Here is a 14,003-nt window from a genome sequence, read left to right as displayed (position 1 = left end):
GCTAGTTGAAAGGCATAGCATGGGAAAGGAACAGATAAACATCCAAAGGGAGACAGGAATTAGACAAGCAAGAGTTATACTTAACTGAGGCTAAAACATAAAGATAAAATTTACAGCTTTTTAATACTGTTTTACTGATCTATTATCTATAGCCCTTACATTATTTTATATATATTTTATATATTTATATATTTATATTTTATATAAATGTATGTTTATATATTTATATTTTATATTTATATATAAATATATAAATATTTTTTATATATAAAACAATGTATATGTGTGTATATATGTAGATATATATAGATATATGTAGATATATATATATTGATGGGGAGGGATCTATCTCTGAAATTAGTTTGCAAAGTAATACATTATAGGGACTGTTTTTTTTTTTTTTTTAACCATGGTTACTTCTCTGTAGGAATTTTAGTGGATAAAATTAAATATGTAGGCCAAGGATCTGACATTATATGTGATACATGATTGGATGTATTCATAATTTTTGTTTCCCACTGTATCAGGGTTGATTTTCAGCTGGTACGCACCAGTATTGTTAAGTTATTTACAGCCAGCATCCATTCTGTTTAAGGTTGGATTGAATCTGATTATTTGGTTTTCTGAGTCATATCAGTTTTTAAATACTTTGAATATTGCTTTTGCTCTATACAGTTGTGATAGAATCTGCTAAAGATTGTCCCAGATTCTGTTTGAGAAAGGATATATAGCACCATCACAGGTGTCTGATTTTTACCTGTGTGTGTGTGTGTGTGTGTGTGTGTGTGGGCATGCGTGCGTGCTTTTTTTTGTTGTTGTTCTTTTTTTTTTTGTAGTTCTCACTTAAACTCTACTAGATTGGGTAGCTGAATTCATATTTGATCTTTAGTTTGTTATTCTCTAATATATTTTTGTTCACCATATTGTCTTCCATTAAAAAATAGGGATTATAGGGGCACCTGGCTGGTTCAGTCAATAGAGCAGGCAACTGTTGATTTCAAGGTTTTAAGTTCAAGCCCCCATTGGGTGTAGAGATATAATACTTTAAAAAGAAAGAAAAGAAAGAATTATAATACTTTTCATCATATGCATAGAAACAGGTAAGCAGCAGCTATTAAAATTGGGATTTTAAAAGTTTTTGGTAATTTATAATTGAGTCTCCACTCTCTAATGTATCTTTCAGTATTATAAACAGCTGCAGAAAGAATATATCAGTGATGATCATGACAGAAGTATCTCAGTAACTGCACTCTCAGTTCAAATGTTTACTGTTCCTACTCTGGTATGTATAAATCATTTCTTTGCAACTTTTCCAAGTAAAATCTATTTTGCTTTTTAAGAACTTTGCTTAGGGGCAGCCCGGGTGGCTCAGCGGTTTAGTGTCACCTTCAGCCCAGGGCCTGATCCTGGAGACCTAGGATCGAGTTCCATATCAGGATCCCTGCATGGAGCCTGCTTCTCCCTCTGCCTGTGTCTCTGCCTCTCTTTCTCTGTGTGTGTGTGTCTCATGAATGAATGAATGAATGAATGAATGAATGAATGAATAAATAAATAAATAAATAAATAAATAAAATCTTTACAAAAAAGAAAGAACTTTGCTTAGTATTGAATCAAATTAAAACAATTTCAGAGTACTAAATTGGGCTAATTTCATTTGGAAAATTGAATTAATACCTCAGTGATATCTGCATGTGAATTATACTTTACTGGGACCCAAGGACAAGATAGCTTGTGGAGTGGGAGTGATGGCACAACCATTGTCCAGTAGTCCTGATCCCTGCAGGTGAAGTCCAGAACTGGTTTCTCAGATTCTAGGCTAACTTGAGAGCTGTACCTTTTCAATACCCAGACTATTTTTTGCTATTCTTTTATTCTATAGTTATTGTGTAGGGGCAGGGGTATAGATTAAGATAAAACAAGGCAGGAGGAGAGAGTACTGTCAAGCATTTGCATGAAATAGATGCTGATATGGTGTTATATAGGCCTGGAAGGAGAGTGGAGAATTCTGCTTTTTTTCTTTTCTTTTTATTATTATTTTTTTAATTTTACTTATTTATTCATGAGAGACACGGAGAGAGAGGCAGAGACACAGGCAGAAGTAGAAGCAGGCCTCCTGCAAGGAGTCCACTGTGGGACTTGATCCCTTAACTCATGATCCTGGAGTTCATGCCTCAAGCCGATCCCGGGATCATGCCTCAAGGTGAAGGCAGACATTCAACGACTGAAGCCACCTAGGCGTCCCTGCTTTTTTTCTTTGTACTACTTCTTTTCCTGTTTTTTTTTGTGGATAGTTTGGTTAACTATTCTTACATTCTCATTTCAAAGGCCAGAGAAAAGGATGGAGAGAATGGGTTAGGAGTGACAGGGAGGTACCAGAAAAGATAGTAATATGGTAGAAGTCCTGAAGTATATCTGTTTTTGTTCTACTTTGCTCATCATGTGATTACTGATGGTAAACATTCATGTAGATCCGCTGTGTGATGGGCTTGCCATGTCCAGACAGATGTTAACTGAGGGGTAGGAAATTTTGACTTTCAGAAAATAACTTCTCAGAAATTGCTGTTCTGTGAGACTAAGAGCTATGATGCTCAGCAAACATTTATTAAAAATAATTCACTGATTAATCAAATGAATACAGAAATTAAGTCCATACTATTATGAGTTCCTAATAAAGATAATATTCTTGAAATATCCTATAGGCTCGACATCTTATTGAAGAGCAGAATGTTATCTCTGTCATTACTGAAACCCTACTAGAAGTTTTGCCTGAATACTTGGACAGGAACAATAAATTCAACTTTCAAGGTTATAGCCAGGACAAATTGGGAAGAGTATATGCAGTAATATGTGATCTAAAGTAAGTTGTTCAAGTCAAAAGGTAAGGGTTCTTGTTAATCACAGTATGCTTATGTATTCCATTTTATTAAAAAATTTCTGATCCTTTTGGTTTTTTAGGATTCTTATTATGATAGCAAGTACAAAGAACTTTTATTGTTTCGTGTCAATAAATGTTTTCAGTAAGGGCTTCTTACAGATTTAAAGCCAGGTGAACAAAGAAGGTACTGAGGAGGGGCCTGTTAAAGGAACTTCATGGTCTCTTGGGGTCACTACATGAATCTCCATAACTGCCATGCATTCCGCTCACTTTCCCTCATGCACTTTAGTTCTGTCCCTTTATGTAGCCTATTTATACATAGTTTCAGATAATCTTGGGAGTTTCTTTTTTAACTCCCTTTTTCTTTCTTTTCTTTTTTAAATATTTTATTTATTCATGAGAGACACAGAAAGAAGGCAGAAACATAGGCAGAAGGAAAAGCCGGCTCCCTGCGGTGAGCCTGATATGGGACTCGATCCCAAGACCTAAGATCACGACCTGAGCAAAAGGCAGATGCTCAACTACTGAGCCACCCAGGTGCCCCTAACTCCCTTTTTCATACATACAACCAAGTTATTGATACTCTTTGGGGGTTTCTTAAGTTTTTTTTGCTGAAGAGGATAGAATTCCCTTTTATTTATTTTTTTTTAAAATGAATTTATTTCTTATTGGTGTTCAATTTGCCAACATATAGAATAACACCCAGTGCTCATCTCATCAAGTGCCCCACTCAGTGCCCGTAACCCAGTCACCCCAACCCCCACCCACCTCCCCTTCCACCACCCCTAGTTCGTTTCCCAGAGTTAGGAGTCTCTCATGTTCTGTCTCCCTTTCTGATATTTCCCACTCATTTTTTCTCCTTTCCCCTTTATTCCCTTTCACTATTCTTTTATATTCCCCAAATGAATGAGACCATAAAATGTTTGTCCTTCTCCGACTGACTTACTTCACTCAGCATAATGCCCTCCAGTTCTGTCCATGTCGAAGCAAATGGTGGGTATTTGTCATTTCTAATGGCTGAGTAATATTCCATTGTATACATAAACCACGTCTTCTTTATCCATTCATCTTTTGATGGACACCGAGGCTCCTTCCACAGTTTGGCTATTGTGGCCATTGCTGCTCTAAACATCGGGGTGCAGGTGTCCCAGCATTTCATTGCATCAGTATCTTTGGGGTAAATCCCCAGCAGTGCAATTGCTGGGTCATAGGGCAGATCTATTTTTAACTCTTTGAGGAACCTCCACACAGTTTTCCAGAGTGGCTGCACCAGTTCTCATTCCCACCAACAGTGCAGGAGGGTTCCCCTTTCTCCACATCCTCTCCAACATTTGTTTTTTCCTGCCTTGTTAATTTTCCCCATTCTCACTGGTGTGAGGTGGTATCTCATTGTGGTTTTGATTTGTATTTCCCTGATGGCAAGTGATGCAGAGCATTTCCTCATGTGCTTGTTGGCCATGTCTGTGTCTTCCTCTGTGAGATTTCTGTTCATGTCTTTTGCCCATTTCATGATTGGATTGTTTCTTTGCTGTTGAGTTTAATAAGTTCTTTATAGATCTTGGAAACTAGCCCTTTATCTGATACGTCATTTGCAAATATCTTCTCCCATTCTGTAGGTTGTCTTTTAGTTTTGTTGACTGTATCTTTTGCTGTGCAAAAGCTTCTTATCTTGATGAAGTCCCAATAGTTCATTTTTGCTTTTGTTTCTCTTGCCTTCATGGATGTATCTTGCAAGAAGCTACTTGTGGCCAAGTTCAAAAAGGGTATTGCCTGTGTTCTCCTCTAGGATTTTGATAGAATCTTGTCTCACATTTAGATCTTTCATCCATTTTGAGTTTATCTTTGTGTATGGTGCAAGAGAGTGGTCTAGTTTCATTGTTCTGCATGTGGATGTCCAATTTTCCCAGCACGAATTATTGGAGAGACTGTCTTTTTTCCAGCAGATAGTCTTTCCTCCTTTGTCAAATATTAGTTGACCATAAAGTTCAGGGTCCATTTCTGGATTCTCTATTCTGTTCCATTGGTCTATGTGTCTGTTTTTGTGCCAGTACCACACTGTCTTGATGACCACAGCTTTGTAGTACAACCTGAAATCTGGCATTGTGATGCCCCCAGCTATGGTTTTCTTTTTTAATATTCCCCTGGCTATTTGGGGTCTTTTCTGATTCCACACAAATCTTAAGATGATTTGTTCCAACTCTCTAAAGAAAGTCCATGGTATTTTGATAGGGATTGCATTAAACGTGTAAATTGCCCTGGGTAACATTGACATTTTCACAGTATTAATTCTTCCAATCCATGAGCATGGAATATTTTTCTGTCTCTTTGTGTCTTCCTCAATTTCTTTCAGAAGTGTTCTGTGGTTTTAGGGTATAGACCTCTTTGGTTAGGTTTATTCCTAGGTATCTTATGCTTTTGGGTGCAATTGTAAATGGGATTGACTCCTTAATTTCTCTTTCTTCAGTCTCATTGTTAGTGTATAGAAATGCCACTGACTTCTGGGCATTGATTTTGTATCCTGCCTCACTGCCAAATTACTGTATGAGTTCTAGCAATCTTGGGGTGGAGTCTTTTGGGTTTTTTATGTAGAGTATCATGTCATCTGCGAAGAGGGAGAGTTCGACTTCTTCTTTGCCAATTTGAATGCCTTTTATGTCTTTTTGTTGTCTGATTGCTGAGGCTAGGACTTCTAGTACTATGTTGAATAGCAGTGGTGAGAGTGGACATCCCTGTCTTGTTCCTGATCTTAGGGGAAAGGCTCCCAGTGCTTCCCCATTGAGAATGATATTTGCTGTGGGCTTTTCGTAGATGGCTTTTAAGATGTTGAGGAATGTTCCTTCTATCCCTACACTCTGAAGAGTTTTGATCAGGAATGGATGCTGTATTTTGTCAAATGCTTTCTCTGCATCTATTGAGAAGATCATATGGTTCTTGTTTTTTCTCTTGCTAATATGATGAATCACATTGATTGTTTTACGAGTGTTGAACCAGCCTTGCATCCGGGGATAAATCCTACTTAGTCATGGTGAATAATCTTCTTAATGTATTGTTGTATCCTATTGGCTAGTGTCTTGTTGAGAATTTAGAGTTTACTTTTAAACTAAAGTTGGATTTACATGATAGATCACTTTTGGGATCATTGGACTTAAAAGGAAATAAGTTTCCATATACTTTAGAGTTGATGAATATTATAAGGGTTGTGATACATCAAGTATTCATTAAATCATAAGCTTCTAAAAATTAATTTCCTTTAAGAATGTATTAAAACAAAATACATTTCATTTAGTTTTCTATTTAAAAGAAAGACCTCCAAGGTGTATAGGATTATTTCTAGTCCCAAGAGGAAAAATATTATTCTAATTTTGTCTACTTCTTTTAGTGACTATTTAGGGCATAGAGAGAGAGGTGGAAACAGGCTTCTAAACCAACATAGAAATTGTTTGGTCTGCTTAAAAATACATTTGACAGGGGCACCTGGATGGCTTAGTCAGTTAAATGACTGATTCTTGATTTCGGCCCAAGTCCTGATCTCAGGTTCTTGATATCAAGCCTTAAATCAGGCTCTGAGTTCAGAGGGGAACCTGATTTTTCTCTTTCTTCCTCTGCCCCTCCCTGTGTGCTCATCCTCTTCTCCTCCCTCTCTCTCTCTCAAATAAATAAATAAATCTTTCTAAAAATACATTTGACAGATTTCCGGAATTATGCTTTGGATCCTTGATATTACTAAGGAAAAAGTTTCCATACCTTTTCAAATTCCTCACTTTCTAAATATGATTATAAATCTTTAGCTAAAGTTCAGCAGATTATTAATGTTATCACAACTTCAGTACAAAGATGGTAGATGAATTCAGTAATGAATCACCATTTAGCCAGTGTGCTTCACAAATTCTGCGTGAATTACATGTATACCAAACAAATAAGCAAAATGCACAAAAAATGCCAAATGGCTGTACTTAAAGTTATCAGTGTTAAATCAGTGTATTCATTATTCCTTGATCTGCTGTATCAGAAAATTCTCTTTACCGTGGTCCTCATTACTGAGAAATATTCTTGTAGCTGACTTATTTTTTTTATCCAGGGAAGTGGTGTATAATCACCTCATTTTTTAAATCACATTTTATTTTGTTTTATGGATTTCTGACTATAGTTATTCTCTACAATGAATAATTTGGAGTCAGCACATCCCTACATAACTTAACCGTATGTTAAAACTTTAGAACTGCTGATTTGGAAGTTAACTTTAAAGTTTTCCCAAATCTTTAAAAAAAAGGGGTGGGGGGTGCCTGGATGACTCAGTTGGTTAAGCATCTGCCTTCGGTTCAGGTCATGATCCCAGGATCCTGGGATCAAGTCCCACGTTGGGTTCCCTGCTCAGCAGGGAGTCTGCTTCTCCCTCTCCCTCTGTGTGTATGCTCTCTCTCTCAAATATCTATCTATATATTTGTCTATCTTAAAAAAAAAAAAAAGTTTTCCCACTCCTGTGATGGTTGTTATAACTTCTCTCCTACATCCTTACTAAATAGAGAAATATCTAATGAAAGGAGAAGCGGAAATTAACGTTATTTTGAGCACCTAGAAAATCTCTATCGTGGTTTCCAACTGATAGGCTCGGTTGCTTTTAGGTTGACTTAAGCAAGCCAACTTCTGAGTGGAGAAGTTAGGCTTAGCTTTGACAATCACCTCTCCTAGAGCTTCACATTTTGTTGGTATGATTCTAGCTCTGCCCAGTGCTTCTAATTATTTTAAGAAGTTAGAATCCATAATGTTGATGAATCAACATTGTCTATAGCCCCAAGGACTTTAAAATTATCTCAGAATGGGAAAGTGAATTATTTCTTTGTCTTTTGAAATGATAGGTATATCCTAATCAGCAAGCCCACAGTATGGACAGAAAGATTAAGAATGCAATTCCTTGAAGGTTTTCGATCTTTTTTGAAGATTCTTACCTGTATGCAGGTATGTATATCAGTAAAATTAATTTATTCTTAAAAATTTAGCCCCAGTTTTTCTTTCCTTTAAGCAAGTTGTGGTTGTTATTTGAGAAAGACTATATCTAGCAAAATAGAAATAAAATTTAAACACTGCCTCACTGATCCTGTGATAATAGATCTTTAATAGGTATAATTCTATATACTTTAATTAAGTACTGCTGTTACTCTTTAGTGTTTAATGCTTACTATGTGATATGGTAATAACCACTTTACATGCATTATTTCTGCTGAGCATTATAGCAATATGAGGTGGTTACTATTATTATTTTCATTTTCCATATAAGTGAATTAAAGTCTAGAAATACTTGGACCAGGGTCCTGTGCAGTTAGAAAGTGACAGATCTGGGATTTGAACCCATGCATTCTGACCTTGTATAATAGCCATGTTTAAAAAGCTGTGCATATCTGAATATAGATCCTGACAATTTTATGTTTTGAGAATAGAAGAGCAAAGAAAGAGGGCTTACTATATATATATATCTCCTAATCACTCATATAGGGAATGGAAGAAATCAGAAGACAGGTTGGGCAACACATAGAAGTGGATCCTGACTGGGAGGCTGCCATTGCTATACAGATGCAATTAAAGAATATCTTACTCATGTTCCAAGAGTGGTGTGCTTGTGATGTAAGTAAAATTTGTTAGTAGGATGAGTGCCTTTTTATGTGCTCTAATGGTTATCAGTAGTAAAGTTTTATGTAGCAACTTGATGTAAAATGTAATAACATTACATTGTTATTAATTAAGTAGTGTATTTGAATTTGTCTTATTAAATTTAGAAGGAAAATCCTGTGTTTTGTGGGTTATTAAAGATTTTATTTAGAGAGAAAGAAAGAGCATGAGTGAAGGGGGAGCAGAGAGAGAAGAAGAGAGAATCTGAGGCCAACCTGCTGAGCATGTAGCCCAACAAAGGTCTGGATCTCAGGACCCTGTGATCACTGCCTGAGTGAAAAATCAGGAGTTGGACATCCAGCTGACTGAGCTACCCAGGCACCCAGAAAATCCAGTTTTTTATACTTAATTAAAAATGTGCTCCATGGTAGTTTCATTTACCTCTGGGAACAGGGGGATTTAAAAAATACAACAAAACACATTTATATATGTATATATGCATTTATTTTCTTGGACATAAATATTAATAATATGAAAATTAGTTCCACATAGACTTTATTTTTTTAAGATTTTATTTATTTATTTATGAGAAAGAGAGAGGCAGAGACACAGGCAGAGGGAGAAGCAGGCTCCATGCAGGGAGCCCGACATGGGACTTGATCTTGGGTCTCCAGGATCATGCCCTGGGCTGAAGGCAGCGCTAAACCACTGGGCCACCAGGGCTACCCCCACATAGACTTTAAAATATTTCAATAATAGAGAAGGATTGATATTTATTCAATCAAGAGCTTTATTATATATGTTAAACCATTAAGAAAATTAATTTCAAAATACAGAACTACTCTATTTTTTCAATTCAGTAATTTTAGACCATAACCCTCTTGAAATATACAGTCCTTATCCGAGATTACCTTTTGGGAAGGATGACCTCATTTATTTCTGTTTTGAGAAAATTGACATTATCTGAATCAAATTGTTTTATTTTTTCTAGTTTCTCTGTACCTCTTATGACACAGTCTATTCACTAAGTTTCTCTGTGTCTTCACAATTGGTCTCTTTCTTTTCATCTCTTTCTGAAACTAAGGTCTCTACCTAAGCTCTTGGTCCTGAGCTACATTAATTCTTTCTGGACTTGGCTTCCTCACTTGTCACCTCCTACTCTTTCATTCATCTGCCTGTACGCACACAGGACTCTCCTATCCTTCAAGTCAAGAAGAATAGGCACCTGGGTGGCTCAGTTGGTTAGGCGTGATCCTGGGGTCCTACCTTTGGCTAGGTCATGATTCCGGGGTCCTGGGATCAAGCCTCACATCAGGCCTGCCTCTCCCTCTCCCTCTGCCTCTCCCCTTGCTTGTGCTTTCTCATACTCTCTCTCTGTTAAATCAATAAGTAAAATGTCAAAACAAAAATCAACAAGAATAAAAACCCTTTGTCTCTGCTACCTCTGTGAAGTCTCTTTTTGTTCTTTTCTTCTGCTTCACCACTAGCAATTGGTCACAGGTTCAGAGTGGCAGTCATACAGACATGATAGAACTTAATCTAGCACTATAGCTTTGTAGAACAATAAGAACAGGAAATATTGTCCAGCAGCTAGTCATATCATATATTTTTTGGCAACCCTTGCCTTTATGGAAAGCATGCATAATTATTCGAGATGAGGTCAAAATATGTGTTGTTCATCTTGACATTTACCAAACTTTCTGAAATCACCTACATTTGCTGTCATTACTCTAGCTTCTGAAACTTCTTTTTAGGGCCTGCCTTTTGCCCTTACCAATTGGTTGAAATTGCTTTTTGAAAAATTTCAAAGGATCTATGTAGTAACCAAATTCAGCCCCGTCTGTCTTTTCTAAGTCCCCATATTCCTTAAAATGTCTGTAGCATTGTATTCTGTTGAGTAGTTTTTGAAACTTTCTTTCCCTCTGATTTTTGCAAACCTACATTTTTCTAGTACTTCTGTTATTGATTAAACATTTCATTCAGTAATTCCTTTTTTATCCCCCTCTTCTTTCTGCCTACTAAATGTGACATTCCTAATATTCTTACAGGTCTTTCATTTCTGCCACCTCATTTAAAACTGCAGAGATGACTCTCCCAAGCTATACATTTCTGTTTATGTGCTAGATAATCTTGCTTGAATCTTATATTTCAAATTCAGGATATAGTAAACTGGTTTGTCATCATTTCTTTCTACTAATCTTGCATTTTCCACTCTCAACTTCCCTTGTTCTGTTAATGACACTGTGATTCATACATTTATCCACACAGAAAATCCCAGAGCCACTGCATTCTTTGTGTTAGATGTTAACAGATTTTCCAAAGGAAAAAAGTTCTGTGTTCACATAAGATTGAGAAATGCTAAGTTGAACAAGATTAAGCAGGATTTTTTTTTTAATGCCACTGAAATTTTCAAACCCTTTAAATAATCAGTGTGCTAATTTCTAAGTGGAATATTTTCAAAATTTATTTGATCATTGAATTCCTTTTTCAGGATAAAATCAGTGTGAGAAACAATTGTTAAAAAGTGAGTTTTGACTCTTCTCTCCCTGGCATACTACCCCAGTTTGAGTTTTCTTTATCCTAAATTTATTTTATAATTCTAACTTATTTCCTATGAGTTTTTTGCTATTTTGCCCTGACTGCCCCCACCCTAGTTAAAACCTTATTACCTTAGACTTAGATTTCATGGTAATCTTTCTCTTGGTTCCCTAACCTTACCCTCTCTAATCTATCATCTTCAGTGAACTCATTAATTCTTCTTGGAGCAGACACAATCAGTGTATTCACATACTGATGCCAAGACATATTTCCAGCTTAATTGCTTATTAACTTCATCCATAAATCCTTTGATTTATCTAGTTTTATTCCTTTACACTGCCTGAACAGGAGTTGTACTTGCCTTATTTCTCCACTTATATCTCTGCTTACAATGCCTGTTATCTCATCTTTTCTCCATAGTTAAATTCTGCGTATTCTTTTAGACCCCAATCAAAACTGCTTTCACAAAGTATGTCTTCCCAGTTGTTTGCAATTCTTTTTCCTCCCTCTTAGAGTACCATTTACAGGGTACTTAAAATGTTATACTTTGCTAGCATGTTTGTGGGTGTGGGTATGTGTATCTGTCTTACATTTCCATCTAGGTTGCAGATCCTGTGGAGGTAACCCTGCTAAACAAAGAACAATTTTGCACGTATATTTACTAAATATTTATTGAATGGTGTGATAAAGTAGATAATTTGTTAATCTATTTGCATTTTTATTTTTCTTTTAGAAAGAACTCTTACTGGTGGCTTATAAAGAATGTCACAAAGCTGTGATGAGGTGCAGTACAAGTTTTATGTCTAGTAGTAAGACAGTGGTACAATTGTGTGGTCATACTCTAGAAACTAAGTCCTACAAAGTATCTGAAGATCTTGTAAGCATACATCTACCACTCTCTAGGACTCTTGCTGGTGAGTGTTTGTGTTTTGTATGTTTTTATTAGCTTTGTTTTTTAGATATTCAGAATGGTGGAATTATTTCTGTTTTTCTTCTGTGCTTAGTATGCACACACATACTCAAATCAGATACTGTAGGTAAAGCTGTCACTGTCCTTCAAAGAACATCTATCTAAGGATGTTGTTTACCTGGACCTTTTTTCAGCTGGGTCAACTAATGGATCCTTCTAATACATACTTAAGGACTAACTTGGTAGCTCATCTCCACTCAGATTTAAATATAGTAAAATCTTGTTGCTGGTTTTGTTTTTGTATTTGTTTCAAATTTTTATTTAAATTCTATTTGGGTTTGGTTTTTTTTTTTTTAAGATTTTATTTATTTTTTCATGATAGATACAGATAGAGAGGGAGAGACATAGGTAGACAGAGAAGCAGACTCCCTGTGGGAGGCCTGATGTGGGACTTGATACCAGGACCTTGGGATTATGACCTGAGCTGAAGGCAGATGCTCAACCACTGAGCCATCCAGATGTCCCAGGGTTTTGGGTTTCGTTTGTTTGTTTGTTTGTTTGTTTTGAAGTATAGTTAACACACTCTGTTACTGGTTTTTAACACTCTTCTTTGCCTGATTACACTCAGTATGTTGTGTGTCATTGTTCCTTTCACCACTAAAACAAAGAAATCAAAGATTTTTCTTTAAAGATTCTTCAATTTGCATTTCCATACAAGAGATTGGCCCTGTTAGATTTTTTTTAACTTTATGTGAGTGTATTTATTTATTTATTTATTTTAAACAATATTGATAGCAGCTTTCCGATTTAGTTAAGAAGTAAGGAAGCTCTACTCCCAATATGGGGCTTGAGCTCATGATTCTGAGATCAAGAGTCACATGCTCAGTGGCTCAGTCAGTTAAGCGTCTGACTCTTGATTTCAGTTCAGGTCATGATCTCAGAGTCTTAGGATTAAGCCCTGTGTTGGGCTCCATGCTCAGCAGGGAGTCTGCTTGAGATTCTCTCTCACTCTGTTCCTCCTGACCTGCCCTTCCCCCCTCACTCTTAAACACTCACTCTTTATATATAATAAAGAAATAAAATCTTAAAAAAATAAAGGAGTTGCATGGTCTACTGACTAAGCCAGCCAGATACTCCTATGTTTATATTTTTAATTGTGGTAGAATATACATATAAAATTTATCATTTTAACGATTTTAAGATGTATACTTCAGTGGCATTAAATACATTCACATTGTTGTACAATCATCACCACCATCCATCTCTAGAATTTTTTTCATCTTCCCCTACTGAAATTCTGTATTTGTTCAGCATAACTCCTCAATCCCCATTCCCTGCAGCCTCTGGCAATCACCATTCTACTTTCCAGTTCTATGACTTGACTACTTTAGGTACCACATGTAATTGAAACCATATACATATCCTTTATAATAGACTTATTTCACTTACCATGGTGTTCTTAGTTTATCCATGTTATAGCATGTATCAGAATTTCCTTCCTTTATACCACCTTTTGCTTATGCATTCATCCATAAGCTTGGGTTATGGATGCTTGGGTTGCTTCCACCTTTTGGCTGTTGTAATAATGTTGCTGTGAATATGAATGTACAAATATCTGTTTGAGTCCTTGTTTTCAATTCTTTGGGATATGTACCGTAAGTGGAATTGCTAGCTCATAAAGTAATTCTACTTTTTAATTTTTTGAGGATCTTCTGTACTCTTTTTTTGTAGCACCTGCACCATTTTACATTCCCACCAGCAATATACAGGGATTCCATTTTCTCCACATCATCACCAACACTTCTTACTTTGTTTTGTTTTGTTTTTTTTTTAATAACCATCCTAATGAGTACAGTGGTAGCCCATTGTGGTTTTGATGTGCATTTCCCCAATGATTAGTGATTATTGAGCATCTTTTCCTGTGCTTGTTGGCCATGTTCATTCAAGTCTTTTGTATATTTTTTTAATCAAATTTTTTGTTGTTGAGTTTTTGTTTTCTGTATATTCTTGATATTAACTGGATATCAGATATATGATGTGCAAATATTTTCTCCCATTCTGTGTGTTGCCTTTCTA

General features: G+C 36.1%; 1 protein-coding gene across 5 annotated transcripts in view; it reads left to right on the top strand.

The window, feature by feature from the left end:
* UBR1 (ubiquitin protein ligase E3 component n-recognin 1) overlaps positions 1-14,003 on the top strand; it is a 139,948-nt gene that overhangs the window by 55,182 nt on the left and 70,763 nt on the right. For all 5 annotated transcript variants that reach the window (XR_012022710.1, XM_072808941.1, XM_072808940.1 and 2 more), the window contains 5 exons: positions 1,184-1,282; positions 2,700-2,857; positions 7,732-7,831; positions 8,366-8,494; positions 11,751-11,931. Coding sequence is in view for 4 of the 5 variants with exons in the window: in XM_072808941.1 (XP_072665042.1) it covers positions 1,184-1,282; positions 2,700-2,857; positions 7,732-7,831; positions 8,366-8,494; positions 11,751-11,931 (667 nt within the window). In the remaining variant the exon portion in view is untranslated. The remainder of the gene's footprint in view (positions 1-1,183; positions 1,283-2,699; positions 2,858-7,731; positions 7,832-8,365; positions 8,495-11,750; positions 11,932-14,003) is intronic.

Source organism: Canis lupus, chromosome 32 (genome assembly GCF_048164855.1).
Source record: "Canis lupus baileyi chromosome 32, mCanLup2.hap1, whole genome shotgun sequence".
NCBI classification, from domain to species: Eukaryota; Metazoa; Chordata; class Mammalia; order Carnivora; family Canidae; genus Canis; species Canis lupus.
This window is presented reverse-complemented; position numbering and strand designations above follow the sequence as displayed.